We start from the raw sequence: 23,194 nt of genomic DNA on the forward strand, positions 1-23,194 counted from the left end.
AGCATAAGATTGCATGCATGTCAGACCGAGATAGAAATGATTTCAGATTTTTTATCAGAGTACATACGTGACATCACATACAACCCTGAGATTCTTTTTCCTGTGGGCGAAGCAGAATTACCACTTAAAGGTAGTGCATAAAACTGTAATCAGGATATATATATATACATGTAAACAAATAAAGAAATGTAAACAAACTAACTGTGCAATACAGAGAGAAAAAAAGCAATAAAGTGCAAAATTAAGAGTCCTTAAGTGAATCCCTGATTGAGTTTGTTGTTGAGGAGTCTGATAGTGGAGGGGTAGAAGCTGTTCCTGAACCTGGTGGTTCGAGTCTTGTAGCAGCTATACCTCTTTCTTGACGGTAGCAGCAAGAACAGAGCGTGTACTGGGTGGTGTTAATCCTTGATGATTGCTGCTGCTCTCCAATAGCAGCATTCCCTGTTGATGTTCTCGATGGTGGGAGGGTTTTGCTTGTGATGTCTTGGGCTGTGTCCACTCCCTTTTGCAGGGCTTTCCGGTCAGGGATATTGGCTCCAATCGCACAGCTGAATGGATAAATGGGTTTATATGAACACATTCTAGGAAAACACTTTGGAGAAAGTTCCTAAAATACATGTATTATGTAAGATTATGCACCACCAGATTCAAGGACTGTTTCTTTCCCATCGTTATCTGACTCCTGAATGAATGTCCTACTCATAAAATGATGTTGCCTTTACTCTGTCCCAAATGACCTCTCACTGCTCTCTGTGCTTTGTATTTTCACTGCTGTGCTCTGTAAGGGTTGACTTGCTGGACTCCTCGCAGAATGGACTTTCTCATGTACTTCAGTATGTGTGATAGTAAATTTAAACTTGAATATATTAGTTATGGTAATCAAATTTTCATTTCTGTTCCACTACCAAAGACAGGAAAGGGGACAAGCTTTGAGATTATCTATTGGTCAGATACATGGACTGGATGGGTTTAGAGTGATATGGGCCAAACACAGGCAGGTGAAACTAGCGTGGGTGCGACATTTTGGTCAGCGTGGGCGAGTTGGGCTAATGAGCCTGTTTCCATGCTCTATTGAACGGTAGAGATGGTTTGAGGGACAGTTTGACCATTTCTATTTCTAAAGTATATCCTCCACTTAGTTGGAAAGCTTCAGTCAAGGCCAAGGCAGGGACTGTGAGCGACCATAGTCAAGAAAGCATGTCAATCTACTTCCTTAGAAAGTTCAGCAAGTCTCCTATGACCTCATCAACAGGGGTACAGAGGGGGATGGAAGATGCTCTGCTCAAGATCGGAGGAAGTTACAAAAGGCGGTGAACGCAGCTCAGAACACCTCGCAAACCACGGACTCCACTGATATTTCCTGCTGCCTCAGAAAGGAAGCCAACATACTAAAAGAGCCGTCACATCTCGGATACTCCTTCGTGCACCAACATGCTGAAGGACTGTTCCTTCACCCATCAGGCTTCAGAACGAATCTCTCAGCAGGACCTTTATGCTGTCCATGCCTTGTCCTAATTTTCGTCTCTTTTCCAATTCTGTAATTTGGCTCTTGTCCATCTACTTCATATAGCTGCATTTATATATTGGAGTTGACCTGTTAAGCTGCAGGCTTATGAACCGTCTACCTAGTGTAAATTGACAAACAAATATTCCATTTCTTCCCCTTCATTCTATCTTTTTAAGCTATTTTGGAAACATACAGATGTGGTTTTAAAGGAAGGGTAGGATCAGACTTAAAGATTTGATTCCTGACCACCCCTCCCACCCCGATCTGACGACCATTGCTCAGCAGACAAATGAAGTTGCAGAACAATGACACCATTGAATCCACATGAGTCCACACCAAGTCAAAAAAGGTGATGTTAGCAAATGACAAGACTATAAATAAAACTAAACTAGATGCTGCAAAGTCAACTCAAGTGTCTCTGGGCTTATGGCGTTTTGAAAATGGTATTTTTTGTTCCCTTTTATCTCTCAATAGGTTTGGGAAGAAGAAAGAAGACAAAGGGAAAGCCAAGCAAAAAAGTGATGCCCTGAACGAAGAGGAGCTGGAGAGAATGAAAGAAGAGCGGGACAGGTATGATAGTTATGCAAAGATTTGCACTGTTTATTAAAAAAAGCACCAGAGAAATGTTAGCCAGCCACGAGCAACAATTCAACCTTGGGTGTTTTATGTAAAAATGTGTCTACATTTCTTATCAGATTTTTAAACAAGAAAAATTATTTCCTGTTTGGAAGCTCACTACCATACATGCACCTTTTGTAACCTTTGTCATAATTCAGTGTTTGTTAATGATATTTTATCAGATTAATTTTTTTTAAAAGAGATGATATGAGAGGTTTTCATACACAAAGTACAATGTACAGAATGTCCCGCATCTGTACATTGTACTTTTGTGTATGACAATAAACTCTCATATCATCTCACCTCATCTGATACACAGGAACACCTACGTCAGGCTGTTCTTCATTAACTACAGCTTGGCGTTTACACCATCATATCAGCAAACTATAATCAAGTGAAGGTATCTAGGACTTCTCTTTGCCCCTCTGCATATGGATCCTTGACTTGCTCATCGGCAGTTCCCAATCAGTGTGGATCAGCTGCATAACCACCCCACCCCCCACCCCCATGCTGACTATCAACATGGATATCTCAAGGGTGTTCAACACTCGTGACTGCATAGCCAAGTTTGGCTCCTACACAGTCTACACATTCACTGATGACACCACCATTGTTGGCTGAATAATGGAAAATGATGAGTCAGAATAGAGGATGCACCAGAACAACCAACATCTCAATGTCAACAAGACCAAGGAGCGTATAAGGGGAGGCCACAATATCATGCACTTGTTTCATTGTTGGGACAGCAATGAAGAGGATTAGTTCCTTTGAGTTCCTTGGATCCACCCATCCTGGAGCCACACATTGAGGTAACCGTGAAGCCCCTCTATTTTCTAAGAAGTCTGAGGAGATTTGGCAGGTCATTACTTACTCTCTCGCATTTCAACAGATGTACTGTGAAAGGTATGCTGGTTTGTTGCGTCACAACCCAATTTGATCATTCAAATGCCCAGGAACGTAGAAAGTTGCCAACATAACCAAGTCCATCACAGGCTCCGATATCCCATTCACTGAAGAAATCAATGTGAGGAGCTGTCTCTGCCTCAAGAAGCCAGCCAATATCATGAAGGACACCCATCACCCTGCTCACAACCTGTTCTCGCTGCTAGTTTCAGACAGAGGTACAGAAGCCTGAAGTCCAGCACCTCTAGTTCAAGGACAGATTTTATGCAAAGGCTATCTTGAACCATTCTTTACCACCTAATTACACCAGGACCACAAAAAAAAGATCTGTTTGCACAATTGAAAAGTCACTTTTTCTTCTTGCACTAACTGTATCAGTGAATCTTTATTTCAAAGTTCAGGTTTATTATCAGAGGTGCCCAAGCCGAACGGCAAGGCACCTTCAACATGTACAACCCTGAGAATCTATTTCCTGCGAGCCAGGCAGAATGTCTAATCGGTAGTCGCAAAAACAAACTGTTCTTGAGAAAAGATGTGCATACAAAAGAGAGAAATGTAAACAAGCTGACAATGCAATACAGAAAATTAATATTCAATAATAAATATGTAAAGTGAGAGACCTTAAATGTGTCTATCTGTTGTTTATTATCTCTGTTCTGGATTAATTTAACTTATGCTGTTGGAATTGGTGTGTCTTAACTGTTTATCTACAGCAAGTAAGAATTCAGTGCATATGTATTGAGTACTTACATTTTTGGTAACAAATTATCTCATTTTTAATATAATAATCTGTGAATATATTGTTAACTATGCCTGAATTTTCACCAGAGTAACTGAAGGTAGATTAGTTAGCCTCCAAATAGAACATACATCTTTTCACTTAAATATTTCGATCAGTATTGCAGACATTATTTTATATTAATTGTCCAAGACAATTTACCTCAACTATTATGGTCCTTTAGTGCCGAAAAAAAGACGGTTTTATAACTTGTAAAATTTGAAGTTTATCTGCTTTGTGGTGGGTGAATAATCACAAGACCAGTTCATGTCAGGCCTCCACCTTGAGGCCGGCCACAGGAATGGATGGAAAACTAAGAACTAACCTTTCAGACAGCAACCTTAAAAGGCTGCTCCAGCATCCCATTCATAAGCCCTTTGGATCTGATGGAGGCGGGGCAACTGGTGCCACAGCGCCACCCATCATAAATATGTGGCATAGCCATGGTCGTCTTCCCTACCCATAATCCCCCACGCAGCTGGAACCACTCTGTGTTTCCCAGAACAGTTCCAGCTGTGTGGGGGATTACGAATCGGGAAGACCGCCATTGCTTTGCTGCGTTTTAAGTCGCAAAGAGCGGCCCTGAAGACCGAAGCTCCCAGTGAGGTGCCAAAGCTGCCAGCGGGGTTGTCACAGCCCACACCAGACGCCCTCTGACGTCCCCTGCTGACCGCCCCTGCCCCGACGGCTCCCGCAGACCTCCCCTGCCCTGACGGCCACCCCTGCCCCTGACATCCCCCACCAACCGCCGCAGGGGCTGTCAGGATTGTCAGGTAGCAGGGCAGGGGGCTGTTGGGCAGCGGGGAGTTGGGTCGCGGGCTGACGGAGTCGTTAGTGCGGCTGCACATTCAGATGGATCAACGGAGCGCAGTGCTCCGCCGATTATCCCACTCTGAGAGGGGTTGGATAACATGGCTTGGAGGCGGCCGCTGCACATTCAGAGAGGTAAGTGCTTACAGGTTTTGGTGGAGGTTCTCTGTCTTTACATTTGGACTTTTGCCCTATCTGAAAGGGCCTACAGTTGATAAACTTGTGTCTAATTCACAGCATGCCAGACATGACGAGTGCAACTTGATTCTGAAACCAGCCCTTGTGCGGGAAACACGAGGCAGGTTGTAGATTCACAGCTTGGATATTTTTAAGGAGCACCTCTTGTAATTTACATAATGAACAGATTGTCATCTGCAAGATGGACTCAATTTGCAAATTCGGGACTGATTTGCATTTGGATAGCACCTTCCAGGCCCCCACAGGAAGCTCCCAAATCACTTCACAGTCAACAAAGTATTTTTGGAGCATGTTCAGCAAAGTAGGAGAATGCAACAACATTTCATGGTTCCCCGAGAAGCAGGATACAAAATGATACTTTGAAGGATAGAGACAATCAGCATGTGTGTGAACCCTGATTTGAGGCACAAAAGAATAAGGAAAAGTTGGTAGAATTCATCTGCCATGAAAAATCAAGCAATGAGGTGTTCCACTGTTTACATATTGCTTCCAATTCCTCAGCCAGAAGTCATTATACATTGATTTACACCCATGACCACTCAAATTATTTAATGATTGAAGCATTTTAGGATACATTATTATCTAAATTGACGGTTAAGCCCCCTCGTTCTGCCTATAATAGCAAGCCATTGATTGAAGTTCACAACCCTGTCACATACAATTGGATTTGGTGAAGAAGCATTGACGTTGGTAGAGATCAGCACACAAGTACCACAGAGAAGGCATTGGCAACTAGAAACTGGGGCATCCAGCCCCAGTCACACACTCTCAAAACCCCCACCCCCCCCCCCCACCCAATCAGGTAGACGATACATGAGTTTGAAGACATTCACCACCAAACTCAAGGGCAGTTTCTTCCCTGCTGTTACCAGCCTATTGAATGGGTGTCTCGAGTAAAATAATGCTCCACTTGTGCTATTCTACTGAACTTTTTTTTTTGTCTGTTCTGTTATATTTTGCTCTACGTGCTGTACTTAAGTAAAGGTTGACTTGTCTGGATAGCATTTAAAATAAAGGTGTCCACTCTTTTTCGGTAGCCATGTCGATAAACATAAACAGCCAAAGGTGATGGTCCATATTTTTAAAAAATTTTCATTTCAGTTTAGTGACTTAAGGCCCTTTCACCCCTGAAACCTGTGCAGCCCGTATGTTTTTGGAGGGTGAGAGGAAACCAGAGCACCCAAAGGAAATCCACACTGGTCACGGGGAGAACGTAGAAAACTCCTTACAGCCAGCAGCAGATAGAACCTGGGTTGCTGGCACAGTAATAGCGCTGTGATAACCACTACTCTAACCCTGCCGCCATCTGTCTTCTTCTCGGATCCCAACCACCTCTGAAGCCAGAATCCACTATTAAGATTAGTATCTGTGATACCAAGAAGCAGCTGAGGGCACTCAGCACAGCAAAGACTGACAAGTCCCTGATGTGGTGCAGAGCTGTCTGCTCTGTCATTAATCTAGCCTCTAGCTCAGCCATGAGGGTGGAGTTTCTTCAGAGGGGTCCCGCCAATGGAACAGCAGTAACAGAATTCACAGATATAATGAGATGGGAGAACAGAGGCTGGCACAACTTACATAACATATCCTCTCAGGTCACTTTGCCCCCAAAATGCCACATCCCGATTTCTTTTCATGAAGGTAATTCACTCAGAAGATATGGCAAGTGGATGTGCATCTTATTCACAATCCAAATTCTTTTCTTTAGAGAAAGAGATGAGCTCACCCAAAATTGGTCTTTTTTTTCTCCACCTGTACGTTGGTTTCTTTGGAGCCAGTTGGCCCAGAGTAGAAGTTTGTTATGCCTCTAGAGTCGGCGGGGTTCTGAGGAAGGAGAGGGAGGTCATTTTACAACAGTGCAGTAAGTTGGTGAGACCTCGCTCAGAATATTGTGTGCAGTTCTGGTCGCCCAGCGAGAGGAAAGATATCATTAAGTTTGAAAAGGTGCAGAAAAGATTCACAAGGATGTTATCAGACTGTTGGGCTTGAATTGTAAGGAGAGACTGGAACTTTTCTCCCTGAAGGGCAGGAGATGGCGGGGGAGATCTTGTGGAGGTTTAAAATAAGGTAAATAGCCAGATCTTTTTCCCATGTTAGGGGAGTCTATAACCGGAGGCACAGATTTACAGTGAGAGGTATGGCATTGGCATTAAGATTGGAGTTTCTACAGAAAGATCATACTAGTTGAACAGTAGTAACAAAAGTCACAGGGGAAGATTTAAAAGGGACCTGAGAAACATATTTTTCACACAGAGGATGGTGAGGCACTGAGCTACAGGGAAAGATTGGGAGTTTATGTTTGGAACATAGAAGAATGAGGGGAAATTTGATAGAGGAATACAAAATTATGAGCTAGAGTGAAATGAAAGTCCATAGATTGTAGTACAAACATAAAAATGGTAGATGAACTCAGAAAGTCTTGCAGGGTCCATAGGAGGTAAAGATGTACAACCAATGTTTTGGGGCTGAGCCCTTCTTCAAGGTATGAGCAAAAAAACCAGACAGGTGCTTGTATAAAAAGGCTGGGGAGAAAGAGCAGGGGTAGGAGCACAGGCCAACAGACAGGGATTTTGCAGAGTTAATGCAAGGAGGCTGTTTCCACTGAGGTTAGGTGAGATAAGAACTGGAAGTCCCGGGATAAGGTGAGACATTTAGGGGGAACATTGTTGGGGGGGAACATCTTCACGCAGAGTGGTGGGAGTATGGAACGAGCTGCCAGCTGAAATAGTGAGTGCAGGCTCACTTTCAGCATGTCATAAAAATTTGTATAGGTACATGGATGGGAGGGGTTTGGAGGGTGCAGGTCAGTGGAACTAGGCAGAATAATATTTTGGCACAAACTTGAGGAGGTGAAGGACTCATTTATGAGCTGTAGTGTTCTATGATTCTGTGGTACATGGAAGAAGCTTCCAGAGGAATTGGTAGAGGCAGGGTCAATTATCATGTTTAAAAGATATCTAGGTGGGTACATGGATAGGAAAGGTTTAGAGAGATTTGGCCCAAATGCAGACAAATGGGACCAGCTTGGGTGGACAACATGGTTAGCTATTTCCTTGCTGTAAAACTCTATGACTCTACCTAGCTCCTTTGAATAAAACCACTCAGTCAATGTCATTTCCTACTCTGGACCATCAGGCACTAAGGCCATAGCTTTTCCTTTGAGTAAATTTAACTTAAGGGGATTGATCTAAGAAAGAGCAATCTAATCAAATTGTTGTATATGGTATGGAACTCTACAAATCCAGCAATGGTCCACATTTCACTAAAGTTTCAACTATTGTCTTCTCCCTGTGAATGTGTAGTGTTTCGACAGTAGAGTCCTCTTGGAGTCTAACATAGGAGCTTAAAGTTACCATAGAATTCCATTCCCCCAACTTCCCCCTCCATACCCCCCCCCCCAATAATTTGTGGGGGTACCTGTGCACGTATCATAGCTATCCTGGACCAGGCTGAAAGTAGTGCAGGGAGAGCATCAGTGTTAGTTTCAATGGAAAGGAGGGCTGCAAGTGACTTTGCAACCATTGGCTCATTTTGTTGAATTGCTGAAGGATATTTTATTTTAATTTTTTAATGCTTTAATACTTTTTTACTTGAAAATTTTATTTATAAATTTTGCAAAATACATACATACAAAATAATCTAACAAAAAAAGCGCTAATTCCCTACAACCCCCCCCCCCCCCACCCCCGTCGGAGCTGAAAAACAATTATATAGGGTATTTAATTGTTGTTGCTTGGTGTGCCAACCTTTTACATCACAAAAAAAAACATTTACTTTATATCTAAACCCATACATTTCAAATATAAAGTCCACATTTTAACAAAGAAAGGGTAATTATTTCACAAATTATAAGTTATCTTCTTTAAATAAATACACGATTGTAACTCGTTATGCCATAGTTGTATATTCATTTCAACATCATTCTACCAAGTGACCACTATACATTTTCTAGCTACCGCCAACCCTTATCACATAAATGCAATTTGAAATTTGTCCAATCTCAAACCCGTTGTTTTAAATGATTGAATGTTTCTAATGTCTAAAATATATTCACTGAGATGGCATGTGGCCTAGCTGGATGTTCTTCCTTGAACATTGCAGCATAGTACAGGCCCTTCAGCCCATGATGTGGTGCCGACTGATGTAAACCGACTCCATCAGACCCATAACCCTCTATTTTACTCACATCCATGTGCCAAGAGGGACTTTTGAATGTCCCTCTTTTAACACCCTCCACCACCACCCTCAGCAATGCATTCCAGGCACCGACCAGTCTGTGTAAAATTCTTACCTCTGACATCTCCCCTAAACTCTCCTCTTCTCATTTTAAACAGGTGTCCTCTCATATTTGATATTGTCACTTTTCGATAAAGGTGCTGGTTGTCCACTCGATCTGAGCCCCTCATAATTTCATCTTAATAAAGGCACCTCTTATGCTTCATTGTTTCAAAGAGAAAAGTCCAAGTTCTGAAAATCTTGCTTGTAGTGACATGTTCTCCAATCTAGGCTACATCCTGGTAAATATCCTCTGCCCTCTGTGCACGTGATTGTGTTTGTGTGTATCTGTGAGTGTGTGTTTGTGTCTGTGCGTGTGTTAGTTTGTGTGAGTTTGTGTGTGAGTGAGTTTGTGTGTGAGTGTGAATTTGCCTGTGTGTGGGGGTGAGTTTGTGTGTCTGTGAGTGTGAGTTTCCTATAATCTCCATTTTTCCTATAATGGGCTGACCAGAACTGAAAACAATACTCCACGTGCGATCTAACCACTTTTATAGAGCTGCAACATTACCTAACGACTCTTGAACTCGGTCTCCTGACTAATGAAGTCCAACACACCATTTGCCTTCTTAACCACTTGCAAGCCAACCTTTAGGAATCTGTGGACCTGGACCCCAAGATCTCTCTCTTCCTCCACACTGTTAAGAATCCTGACATTAATGATGAACTGTACTCTGCCTTCAAGTTCAATCTTATATTGCTTCACATTTATCCAGATTGAACACTACCTACCACTTCTCCAGCCATCTCTGCATCCTGTGTATATCCTGTTGTAACCTACGACAATCTTCTAAACTACCCACAACACCTTGAACCTTTGTATCATCTGCATGCAGAGCTTGCTTTGGGTCTCTCATCGTCATGTAGAAGGCTCTTTTAACAGGCAAGGCATTGTCATAAAGAGCCCAGCTAACTCCCCTCTGCAGCTTGTCAAGATTACTTCACATTAGTCTGGGCCTTAATCAGAAGTCAGAAATGAGTGCAGACCCAAAATTCATGAAGTGAGTTGAGACCATAAATAGGAAGAGCACAGCAGGTTTCTGGAACCGAACTTGCAATCTGAGATTCAGTATTGAAGTCATGTACAGTAAGACCTCATTAGAACATTGTAGTTGGGGTTGGGGTCCAAGATCTCATACAGCCGAGTTGCGGAACAGATGTATACATATCATGATTCAGGAAGCAGGAGAACAGAAAACTGTGACTCAAACCTTATAACAAGACCTTTAAACTCCACATATTAACAGACACATCTTGTAAATGAGTCATTAGAGTCCATTTTTGAGTTTGTGGCTGTTACCCCCTGTTAGCCTGGCTCCTAAAATCAATGTTTGGGGTCCACAGACACCCGCGCTATAAGCGATTCCGCAGATTAACGAATCGCATTCTAACGAGATTTCACTACTTTAAAATCATGTGTTTTTATACATGATTGAAATCTCAATTTATCAATTTACAGCAACAATGCTTATTTTTGGTTGAATCTGAAACTGGGAGAAACGTGGTATTTTAGCGTGACGTGATTTTGATCGCATGCGGTGATTAGAACTTCTTGAGTTTACTTACATTGCCTCGACAGTTCTGACATGGCTGAATTGCAGATAAAATACATGCCAAAATAGATTGGTGCTGTGCAACATCAATGTCAAGATGTCCAAAAGAGTTTTACAGCCAATTAAGTACTTGTAAAGTGTGGTCGGTCACTCCTATAATGTGGGAAACAAGTCCAGCCAGTTTGCCAGCAGCAAGAAGTGAAGGTAGGAATGACTTCTCTGCCCCTTTCACACCACCAACCCACCTAGGAAGTGGGTAAACTTACCAGGCTTGCAGAACTCAGAAAGCCAATCACACTGGACCATGATTTACCTGGTTCATCTGGATCTCTTGGATCTAGTTTTCCTTTGAGCCAGAGCTATGGGATATTTTTATGTCCACATTAAAAAGTAGAATTGCTCCATGAAATGTCTCATTTTAAGGAATGGCATCTGTGATGGCACAGTTCTCCTTCAGTAGTGCACGGGAATGTTATTGTAGATTTTGTACCAGGAATTGAAGTGGAAGAACGATACAGTTAGCACACTGCTATAGAGTGTCAGCATCTCAGGTTCAAATCTGATGCTGTCACTCAGGATGTTTACCCTGGGTTTGTGTGGGTTTCCTCCCCGTGCTCCACTTTCCTCTCACAATCCAAAGAGATATGAGATTAGAAGGTTAATTGGCCACATGGGTGCAATTGGGGTGACGCGGGCTTGTGGGCCGGAAGGGCCTGTTACCACGCTGTATCTCTAAATTAAATCTCAGTGAACTTGAACCTGTATTCTATTGATTCAGGGCGAGTAAACAATCTGCTGGAGGATGGCAGTGGGTCAGGCCGCATCGGTGAGAGGAAAAGGAATGGTCGATGAGTCAAACCCTTCATCAAAACTAATCATGCTCCTCTACCCACTGAGTTCCTCCTGCAGAATGTTCTTTTGTTGCTCTAGATTTCAGCACCTGCAGTCTTTTATGTCTGATTCAGTGATCAGTTCTGCATTGTTCGAGAACTGTCCATTTCATGTTAAATGTCTATCTTCTGAAAGGAACATAATGACCTCAGAAAAGATTCGGAACTTCAGTAAAGAACTGGCCTATGAATGATATGGCACCTAACATCATCTTATACAGTCAAATTACATGTGTGGACTTGAAATTAATGTTTAAATGCTTTTGGCCATGAACAGTCATATTCTAAAAGCCCTTAATTGTTTGCAAGCTGTATCTAAATTTACAGCCATTTTGTTAAGTGAAGAAAATAATCAGTTATTGCAAAAGGAGATGTTCATTTATCTCCAAGCAGAATGAGGTCTGTGTTGTCAGAGGTGCCAAGGACATGGTTTTGTTACATCGGAATGCATCTTATTTTTAGTAGTGTGTCTCTCCATTTGATTTAACAGTGACTTCCATTTAAGTGGCAATGGTAATATTGTATAAGCTCTAAAAGATATTTACAGAAGCATTATTAAACAAAATTTGACATCGGCGCATCAATAGATTTTACAAGAGATGAATAAAAGCTTCATCAAAGGGTTGGATTTCAAGGAACATTGTGGAAAGAGAAAAGAGAGTGAGGATGGTTAGGGCGGGCAGAACCCATGTAAAGAAATTCTACTAACAATGGAGAAACCAAAATCAGGGCTATTCAAGAATTATAAGAGCACATTTATTTGCTTTAATATCTTTATTGGTCTCTCCAGAGGTGGTTAATTCTTTTTAAATAAGTGACATCAGATACAGATTAGCCTTCAGGATCAGGAGTTACAAACTGTGTGTACTAAGGGCTTCCAAGTGTGAAATAAGTTTAACTCTGAGTGAGTTCTGAACTCCAGTGTTACTTTCACACACATCAAAGAACTGTAATGGTTTAATGAAAACTTTTAAAAGTACAATTTGTTCACTTATTCATGGTTACCTGTAAGTGCACTGATTAGATGTCCTGATGCAGTCAGCGACCAACTGTGTTGGCAGCTAAATTTTGCCACAAAGGGATCATTGGGGATCAGGATGTCCACGTACTTCTGAGATGAAGGACATCAGATGCCATTTGGTAAATGTACGGAGCTAATCCACAGTGACAAAATGTAGAACCGTGAGCAGGAAAGGGCTTTGGCAAATACTAGAGCGCATCGGATGTCCCCCAAAGTTCCTCAACATGATTATCCAACTGCACGAAAACCAACAAGGTCGGGTCAGATACAGCAATGAGCTCTCTGAACCCTTCTCCATTAACAATGGCGTGAAGCAAGGCTGTGTTCTCGCACCAACCCTCTTTTCAATCTTCTTCAGCATGATGCTGAACCAAGCCATGAAAGACCCCAACAATGAAGACGCTGTTTACATCCGGTACCGCACGGATGGCAGTCTCTTCAATCTGAGGCGCCTGCAAGCTCACACCAAGACACAAGAGAAACTTGTCCGTGAACTACTCTTTGCAGACGATGCCGCTTTAGTTGCCCATTCAGAGCCAGCTCTTCAGCGCTTGACGTCCTGCTTTGCGGAAACTGCCAAAATGTTTGGCCTGGAAGTCAGCCTGAAGAAAACTGAGGTCCTCCATCAGCCAGCTCCCCACCATGATTACCAACCCCCCCACATCTCCATCGGGCACACAAAACTCAATAGGGTGTACAAAAGAGAAATCCACAGCATTCTCCCCATTCAATTCAACCCTCAGTAGGAAACACGCAACTGAACATGTCATTAAGTAAAGCAGAAAACTCAACTCCTCTCCTCCAAGTTCCCCAACCCTTCGCCACCTCCAGTATCATTTAAAAAGATCATGAACACAATTTGTGTGTTAATACACCCAATGACGTGGCCTCCAAACTGGAGCACACGGAGGAAGCCCACACAGACACAGGGATAACGTACAAACTCCTTCCTGACAGCACCGGATTCAAACCCAGATCGCTAGCACAGTAACAGCAATGCACTAACCGCTACACTGACCATTCAGCCCAATGCTGGACATTTTTGGAACTTTCCCATGTGCAGGGAGTGGGTTTGTGATTAAGAGCCAGGAAGGCTGGTGGATGCAGAAATTACCACTGTCCATTCCTTTTGCTCCATTTGGGGCCATGGTTGCAGAAGTCTTCTTTCCCATTGTGGATTGTGAGTGAAACAAGCAGCCACTCATGAATCCTTTCTAGCTGCTCCCTGTTATATGCCACTTTCTTCTGCAGATCGTTTGGTGCGAGAATGAGTGTACAGCTCATTCTGTTCAGTAAAAAGGGTGCAGATGCCAGAGAACTGGAACAATATCTAAAGTGTTGGAGCAACTCAATGGGCCAAGCAGCATCCATGGAGAACAATATCTAAAGTGTTGGAGCAACTCAATGGGCCAAGCAGCATCCATGGAGAACAATATCTAAAGTATTGGAGCAACTCAATGGGCCAAGCAGCATCCATGGAGAACAACATTCAGTCAACATTATGACTAAATAGTGCTTTCCGTGAATGCTACATGAGCTGTTGAGTTCCTCCGGTATTAATACACCTGTAGATAGCAAAGTTGCAGAGTGCCAGTGTTTCCAAAAGTGGATGCAGGGTTTACAATGATGCAAAGTGTTTGAGAGTAAGCAGAAGTCCATAAACTAGACTGCCGAAGACTTATTGACCTAGAATGTTGATCTTAGATGATGAGACTGTAGTAAATAATGGAGGGGAAGTAGGCGAGGCTGGTGGCTATTGAAATATGATCATAAGACAGAGGAGCAGAAATGGGCTATTCAGCCCGATCAAGTCGTGAGCTAATCCATTCTCCCACTCAGCCCCACTGCCCGGCCTTCTCCCCATAACATTTGATGCCTTGGCTAATTAAGAACCAATCAATCTCTGCATTAATACACCCAATGACGTGGCCTCCACACACACCCACCTATGGCAACAAACTGCACAGATTCACTACCTTCTGGCTCAATAAATTTCTTTGCATCTCTGGTCTAAGTGGACACCAGTCAATACTGAAGTTGCACCCGTTTATCTGAGATGCTCCCACCATGGGAAACAACCTTTTGTCATCTCCTCTGTCCATGCCTTTCAACATCCAAAAGTTTCAATAAACCCCCACCACCATTCTCCTAAATTCCAAAGAGTACAGGCCAAGAGCTGTCAAATGTTCCTTGAATGATAACCCTTTCATTCCTGGAATCATCCTTCTGAAATTCCTCTGAATCCTGTCTAACGTCAGCACATCCTTTCTTAAATGTGGTGCCCAAAACTGCCCACAACATTCAAATGCCATTTAAAGATTAAATGTCCACCTTGAGGACCCATTAATCAAGCTCATTAAACTTGTTTCTGATGTAATCATCAGCGAAAAACATCGAATAACACAGCATAGAAACAGACTTTTAGGCCCATGGTGGCTGCACTGACCATCAGTCTGAATTGATCCCATTTGCCTGAACAAGTTCGCTATCCCTCTGGTTCCTGCTTCTTCACATGACTGTCTAAATCAGCCATTCTTCATTGGGGCCACATGGCCTTCTGGGAGCCACAGCACATTTAAGGTGGGCCACAGACTGAAATCATATTTTTTTTTAGTGTTTTTTACATAGTCAGTCAGTGACAGGTACGAAGGAAACCAACTAAACTTGACTGCTTCACAGGGAAGGGGGCTGTAGCCAAAAAAATGGTTGAAAATGGCTGGTCTAAATGCTTCCTAATTCATGCTATCGTATTTGCTCCTCGCGTTCCCCCTGGAGCGCACTCAAGACACCTACTACTTGCTGTAGGAGAAAAAAAAGCTTCGTAAATCTCCTTTAATCTTCCCTCCTTTCATCTTGAACCCATTCCCTCTGGTATTTGACATTACCATCTTATTTGTCACCTGCCTACATTTTGCTCATATTGGTCTTTGCTGTATAAAGGACACTGTTTGACCTGCTGAGTTCCTCCAGCATTGTGTTTTGCTTCAACCACAGTGTCTGCCGACTTTTGTGTTTTACTTCTGTTCACTTCAAAACTCTGCAAAATCTCTTCGAGGGGCACCTACCCTGAAAAAGTTCTCCCCCTTGGGTTAGGGTGCATGTCTACATGTTGCTCAAACTTTGATGAAGGGCTCAAGCCCGAAATGTTGGTCTTTGCTCTATAAAGTGCACTGTTGAGTTTCTCCATCCTGGTCTATCCACCCTGTTCCAGTTTATTGTCACAGGAGATAGGGTTTGTTTGTTTTCAAAGAGCATTTCCATGGTTCTCAGAATTTTACGTTCTTGAAGTTACAGTACTTGGCTGAGTCCTTCTCTCCACCCCCCCCCCCCCCCCCCAACCAAGCATGACTGAGGGATCTCTTCCTCCCTTCCACTTCAATGGCCAAAACTTCTACTGGTGCAACCCATCTTGCATCATCAGCCACTCCCCATAATATACGTATAAATGTCCATTTGGAGCCACTTGACTTTTGAACCTTCTCCATTCAAACCCATCACAGGTGCCCTGGGTATAACTTCAGCTCCTGTGCACCCTCGCATCTTTTTAGCACCTTGCTTATTGAGAATCTGTCTACTTCAAAAATATTCAACTCTGCTTCTACCTGCTTTGAAGAAGAGAATTCAAATGATCCCTGATCCTGTAATTGGGAAAAATATCCATCTCTGTCTGAGCAACATGTAGACATGCACCCTAACCCAAAGGGGAGAACTTCTTCAGGGTAGCATCCCTCAAAGAGATTTTGTAGAGTTTTGAAGTAAACAGAAATAAAACACATAAAGTTTTCAGACACTGTTGTTGAAGCAATGCCTTGTTTTAAAAAAGTTTTAGATTCTCCAACAAGAAAAAACATCCTCTCCACACCACTGTGACAATACCCTGGAGTGTCTTGCATTTTCAGTCAGGCCCCCCGTCATTCTTCGAGTTGATACAAGAACGGAGTGTCCAACCTTTCTTCTTTAGACAACTTGGCCATTGCTGTCCATCTGCGGAACCTCAGAACTCTTCCAATGCACTCATGGAGGTAAACAAGAAATCTGGGGTCTACTGCAGTACACAAAGTACTGGAGGAACTCAGCAGGTCACACAGCAACCATGGAAAGCAATAGGCAGTCTACGATTCAAGCCTGATCCTCTTCTTCCAAGTGTGCTGAAATTCAGATAGGCATCTGAATAAGGTTCGTGAGGAGCAGCACAGGTTAACAGGTGATAGCGGCAGGAGGAAGACCAAGGGGAAAGGAGGTGATGGGGGATGGAGCAGAGGCCTAAAAAAATATATTCTCTGATAGGAGAAATCAAGGGAAGGGGTTGGATAGCTGAAGAAAGAGAGAAGGCAGGATGAAGGAAAGTTGAGAGAATGGAGGGAAGAACTTAACAGAAATTTGAGGTTCAATATTGATGTCATCCAGTTGGAGACTGCAGAGATGGAATATAAGGTGCTGTTCCACCTATTTACAAGTGGCTTCAATCTGGCAGTACACAAGGCCATGGTCAGACATGTTAGTATGGCGAAGATGTGTGGATTTGAAGTTGGAAGTGGTCGGCCACTGGAAGGGCCTTTCTGTTGCAGCGGACAGAGCGAAGGTGCTCAACGAAGCGATCTCCCAGTCTGTGTCCAGTCTCCTCGACAGGAGCACCAGATGCTGTATGTGAACCCTGCAGACTCATAAGTGAAGTGTTGCTTCACTAGGAAGGACTGTTTGGGTCCCCAAATGTAGGAGAGGGAGTAGCACTTACAAATGTAGCACTTATGTCCAGGACCACTCTCTGTTGGTTAACCTATCTTCTGTCTATATCTGTCGCCTCTTCATTGATTATATCTTCATCTCCCTCTACCCATGTTTTTTTTTTTTCTTGCACTACCTGCTGTACTTTGGAGAGATTGGCTGCATGGAAAACGCACAAAACAATTTTTTTCGCTGTATCTCGATGCACATGGCAATAAAGAGTTCAATTTGGTTAAATTCAATTCACATTAAAGGACTCATCCCACTCAGTCACATACTTTTCTCATCCTCCTTTCAGGGAACAAGTCCATTTCTTTTCTGCAGTTATTGGGCTCCTGAATAGATCCTCCCATTAGTATATGGTGTTTTGCTCTGTTTAATGGTATTTTTCTCCAACTCTATACTTTGTGTTTTTATTTCACAGTAACACAGTGAGTGCTTTTACTCTTGCACTGCCTATTAGAGGTTGATGGGCCTGGATACAATACAAAATAAAAGTTTTTCACCGTATCTCAGTGCACACAAGTGGTTAGCGCAATGCTGTTACAGTGCCGGCAACCCAGGTTCAAATCTGGAGCTGTCTGTAAGGAATTTGTACGTTCTCCTCATATCTGTGTGAGATTCCTGCGGGTGCTACGATTTCTTACCACCCTCCAAAAACTTACAGGGTTTGTAGGTCAATTGGTGTATTTGGAAATGCCTGTCACCATGCTGTATCTCTAAATTTAAATGTTAAATGACAATAAATGATTCAACTAAATTTATATCTATATATTACTCCCTCTACATTCTGCAATAACCTTCAACCTGTAATATGGTATAGTACATCCATTTGATTCCCTTTATCACAATAATAGTTGGGTTTCAAAGCACTTTCAGCATTTCCCAAACCTACAATGCCCCTCTGAATCGGGATTTGCAAGTTGCCTCAAACTCGAAACATGTTGGGGTGTGTACAAGCTAAAAGGCTATCACTTCATCAGTTCACTTCATCCCCAAACACGTCTTCTAGGATTAACCAACGTAACCATATTCCTTTTGCCCCAATTTTTATTCATCTTTTCACCTCTGAACCTTTTTTTTTGTTTGTCTCGCTAGCTTTTCTATACAGGAAGACCATTTGGCCAATTCTGCGTGCGCCAACTCTTAGAAAGTCCGATCCATCACAGATCCCGGCTCTCTCCTATCGTTTATATTGAACAAATTCTCTGTTGAAGGTCTCTAGTTTATGCTACAACCACTAGCAGAACAATAAGTGCCTCAACTATGCCATCTAATCTTTTAATCTCTTCCTTTGAATACCTCGATTAATCACTTGTTAGCTTTCAGCGTAGAACTGAAGTCCCTTACACCCAGTTTCATTCTGTATATCAAGTCAAGTCAGATTTACTGTCATCTGGTTGCACAAGTGCAACCCAACAAAACAGCATTCCCTGGTCCTTGTTGGAAAACATGCAGACACACCACCAGATGTAACACACCTACAGATAAAAAATACATACGGAGGACGTATTCATATGTACAAATAAATAAATAGATATTGCTTCATATATATGAGAGTCTCGGACAGTTAGTGTGAGCAGTTCCTTTGGTCGTTCACCATTCTCACTGCCCGTGGGAAGAAGCTGTGGTGCTGGCTCTGATACTCTTGTCCACCATCCACACTTCAACCTCTTGAATGCCTTTTCAACACTTGGTGTCCAGGCCTGGAAAGAATAATCCAATTAAGATATAACCATTGATCAATAAATAGTTCAGCATGACTCTGTCACCTTTCCAATTTATTAGCTTTGAATCTGTCTACATGTTTAACAGTTTAGAACATAGAACATAAATGCACAATACAGACCTTTCAGCCCACAATATTGTGCCGACCCTAATCCACAATAATCTACTCCATCCCAACCTCACACCCATAGCACTGGATAATGAAGAGTTTTCTTCCTGACACTTTGGGGTGTATTTTATTGATTTTGGGCTGCTGATCATGAAATTCACCTGAAAATTTTCCTGATATATCATTTTTATAGATAAAACTTATTTTTGTGATTTCTTGTCATATTTTAAGTCTCCATCAAGCACACAAAACCATCAAGTGCAACACTTCACTGAAAATTCATTTTCTGCATTTGCACTTGGACTCATTCCCGGCTGATCTTGGTGCAGTCAGTGACAAACATGGTGAAAGATTTCACCAGGACATTGCGACCTTGGAAAAGGGCAACTGGACTCCATCAATGCCGGCTGACTATTGTTGGACACTGACACAACAGGCATCAGCTGCTGAGTACCAACGAAAATCAGCAGCTAAATATTTTAGATCAGTTGAACTAATGCATTGGCCAGCATCATTATGCAATTAAACATGCTAAATTCAATAAAAGTTATTTTAATGCTTCTCCAACTTCCTACGTGGTACAGCAAATCTGAAATTATCTTTGTGTTCAGCTTGAAGTTGTCTTTCATAATCCCCAATTTTTTTTACAGAAGCAAACTTTTGGAAAAAAAAATTGTTGTCCAGTGTAACCATCTTTTTTACTTACATCCATGTTGCCTATCTTTGAGTCTTTTAAATGTCCCTATTGTACCAGCCTCCATCACCTCCCCTGTCAATGCATTCCTGTAACCCACCACCAGGTACCAGATACCTCTGATATCTCCACTAAATGTTCTACCACTCACCTTAAACAGATGTCCTCCGGTATTTGCTATTGTTACCTCTGGAAAAAGATACTGGTGCCCACTCTATATTAGCCATAAATCTATTAGGTCAGCTCTTATTCTCTATTGCTCCAAAGAGAAAAGCCCTAGCTCAGTCAACCTTACTTCCAAAAGTTCTCTAATCCAGGCATCATCCTGGTGAATATCCTCTGCCCCTCCAAAACTTCTACATCCTTCCTGTGATGAGGGACCAGAGAAGTGAATGCAATAATCAATAATAGTAGCTTGGTCAACAACATCGCCCAATTATTTTCAACACGGCCTTTTGCTTTTAAGTCTTCTAATTTGTACAATGGTTGCAAGGAAAGGAAGCATTTTGGTGTGTGTTTAGCTGAATTCATATTGGGAGAATCTATCTGTTTAACAATTTAGACAGTCGGGTAGAAGTGATGATGAGGTGCAAATGCAATCCGCAGAAATCAGTGGTGTTGATGAAGACAATTCAATGGTGGTGAGGGTGAGAAGGCATCAAGCAGTACAACCGAACGACACCCATTTCATTCTAGTCTGGAGATGTTCCATATGAGGTAAATGTGGATGCTGGTGCTGGTGAGGTCAAGTCCTGCGCCACCTCTTCTGCCAGACTGTGGAGTCGTTCCCTCTGGAAGCAGTCTCTTCAGCCACCGAACCTGTCCCAGTGGCCAAGTACTGTTTATCCCATTACCCCGTCCTTCATTCTCCCTGCATGTCTACCCAGTCACCTGCACACCAGCAGTAATTTGCAGCAACTGATTGACCTGCCAACCAGCACGCTTTTAGTAGGGTTTGGGACAAAGCCAGAGCTCCAAGGGGACACCCACGTGCTCACAAGGTGTATGTGCAAACAGTGTGGGAGGTCAAGATTGATCCTTCAACACTGGAGCCATGACACAATAGTGCTACCAAGCGCAACACTCTGCCTGAAGGCTCTGCACACATATTTGGAGCCTGAGAGCTTAGCTCGATTCTTGGCTCTCCTGACTTTGACCACATTGGTGGAGAATGCAAATATTTGAGCTCATAAGTCCATGAGGGTGAGATAAAAGCAGTTGAGCTGAACAGACTGAGTCAAAAAATGTTCACTCCTTTTAAAGAAAATGTTGATGTGGGTGAATCTCAGTGGAGGGGAAATTGAACCACCTGTCCAATTCAGTCTCCACATGAAAGGCACTCCTTAAAATTTTGCTCTTTGCTCTTCAACCAGATTTTTTGGTTATTTGTTTTGTGGCAGCATAACAGTGCAAAATTTCTATAAATTACATTTTAAAAATAGTGCAAGAAAATAAGAGGAAGTGAGGTAGTGTCTGTGGTTCATTGTCCATTCAGAAATCTGATGGCAGAGGAGAAGAGCTGTCATCGTATCACCGGGTGTTCGTCTTCAGGCTCCTGCACCTCCTAGCAGTGTGAAGAGGGCATGGCCTGGGTGGTGGGGGTCCTTGAGGATAGAGGCTGGTGACAGAAGACATTGCCTCCTGTAGATATCCTCTGTGGAGTGAAGACTGATGCCCTTGATGACGCAGGCTGATTTAAGATCTCTCGGGAATATTTTCCAATCCTGTGCATTTGCACCTCCATACCAGAGAGAAGGCACTCCACTATACACCTGAAGAAAGTTTTGAGAGTCTTTGGTGACATACAGAATCTCCTCAGACTCCTCACAAAGTATGGTCACTGGCGAGCCTTCTTCATGGAGGGACCAGGACAGATCCTCAGAGATGTTGACATCCAGGAACATGAAGTTCTTGACCCTTTTCCATTGCTGACCCCTCGATGAGGACTGAGTCATGTATTCCTGGTTTTCTTCTACAATTAGTTCCTTGAATTTGCTAACATTGAGTGCAATATTGTTGTTGTGTCACCGCTCAACTAGCTCCATTAGATTTAGATTAGATTTCAGAGTACACACACGACAACATATGCAACCCTGAGATTCTTTTACCTGCAGGCAAGGCAGAATTACCACTTATTGGTAGTTCAGAAAAAAATTCTACTAAATGTACACATGTAAACAAATAAGGAAATGTAAACAAACTCTTATTTTTGCACTTCATTTATTTATTTTTTCTCTGTATTGCACAGTCAGAGTCCTTAAATGAGTCCCTGATTGAGTTTGATGTTGAGGAGTCTGATGGTGGAGGGGTAGCAGCTGTTCCTGAACCTGGTGGTGCAAGTCGTGTGGCACCTAGACCTCTTTTCTGATGGTAGCAGTGAGAAAAGAGCGTGTGCTGGGTGGTGTGGATCCTTTATGATCCCTATAGATGTTCTCGATGGTGGAAGGGTTTTGCCTGAGATGTCCTGGGCTGTGTCCACTATCTTTTACAAGGTCTTATGCTCAGCGGTATTGGTGTCTTCATACCAGACTATGATACAGCCAGTCAGCTCACGTTCCACCACACATCTGTGGAAATCTGCTAGGATTTTCTGTCGTCATACCAAACCTCTGCAAACTCCTGAGGAAGTAGAGATGCTAATGTGCTTTCTTCACAATGCCGTTAGAAAGAACTGCTGAGAAGCAAGTTGGGAAATTCTCCCGCTGTGAAGTCCTCTTAAAGAATAGGTGTAGGTGTTACAGATGGAGACATTCATGAGGGAAAAATGTGCATGTAATTAGCATGTTAACCTACAAAACCTTTTGGCAGAAAAGATGGAGTTGGCATCATCCTTGGAAAAGGAGTGCCGGAGCAACCACAGAGTGCTGGAGGGACTCAATGGGCCAGGCAGCCTCCATGGAAAGGAATCGAGTCGACATTTTGGGCTGAAACCCTTTGTCAGAAAGAGGAAGTACTGGCTGGACGCTTGAATGAAAGGGGTGGAGGGGGCAGGGCACAAGTGATAGGTGGGAGGGGCAGGAAAAGAGATGAGCTAGGTACGATGGGGGAAGGGACAGAAAGCAGAGAAAGGCGCACACTGAAAAGAGGAAGAAAGAGGATGGGGTGTGGTCTGGAGGAAGGCATGTGTGAGTGACAGGCAGGTAAGGTGGGTGGGCAAGGGGAATGGGGCCAGAGGAATGTGAGGGGAGGGGGTTACCAGAAATTGGAGAAGTTTTTGTTGAGGTTGAAGACTGCCAAGACGGAATATAAGGTGCTATTCCTCCATCAGTTTGCTCACTTTGCTGCACACAGTTAATCACGGAGTCCAAAAAGTTGATGGTGTATGATTCTCAACACCAAAGGAATCTTTCTGGATGGGTGGGCATGTGGACATGAGATGATTCATTTGGCT

At 42.9% G+C, this 23,194-nt stretch overlaps 1 protein-coding gene and 1 long non-coding RNA gene across 6 annotated transcripts in view; both read left to right on the forward strand.

Moving 5' to 3' along the window:
* LOC138761575 (partitioning defective 3 homolog B-like) overlaps positions 1-23,194 on the forward strand; it is a 1,428,627-nt gene that overhangs the window by 995,860 nt on the left and 409,573 nt on the right. For all 5 annotated transcript variants that reach the window (XM_069933904.1, XM_069933905.1, XM_069933906.1 and 2 more), the window contains one exon: positions 1,982-2,077. In XM_069933904.1, the coding sequence (XP_069790005.1) occupies positions 1,982-2,077 (96 nt within the window). The remainder of the gene's footprint in view (positions 1-1,981; positions 2,078-23,194) is intronic.
* LOC138761577 (uncharacterized) lies at positions 2,725-3,654 on the forward strand. The gene is made up of 2 exons (XR_011356378.1): positions 2,725-2,934; positions 3,015-3,654. It is a non-coding gene; the product is annotated as an uncharacterized lncRNA (long non-coding RNA).

The sequence above is a fragment of the Narcine bancroftii genome, chromosome 4 (assembly GCF_036971445.1).
Source record: "Narcine bancroftii isolate sNarBan1 chromosome 4, sNarBan1.hap1, whole genome shotgun sequence".
NCBI classification, from domain to species: domain Eukaryota; kingdom Metazoa; phylum Chordata; class Chondrichthyes; order Torpediniformes; family Narcinidae; genus Narcine; species Narcine bancroftii.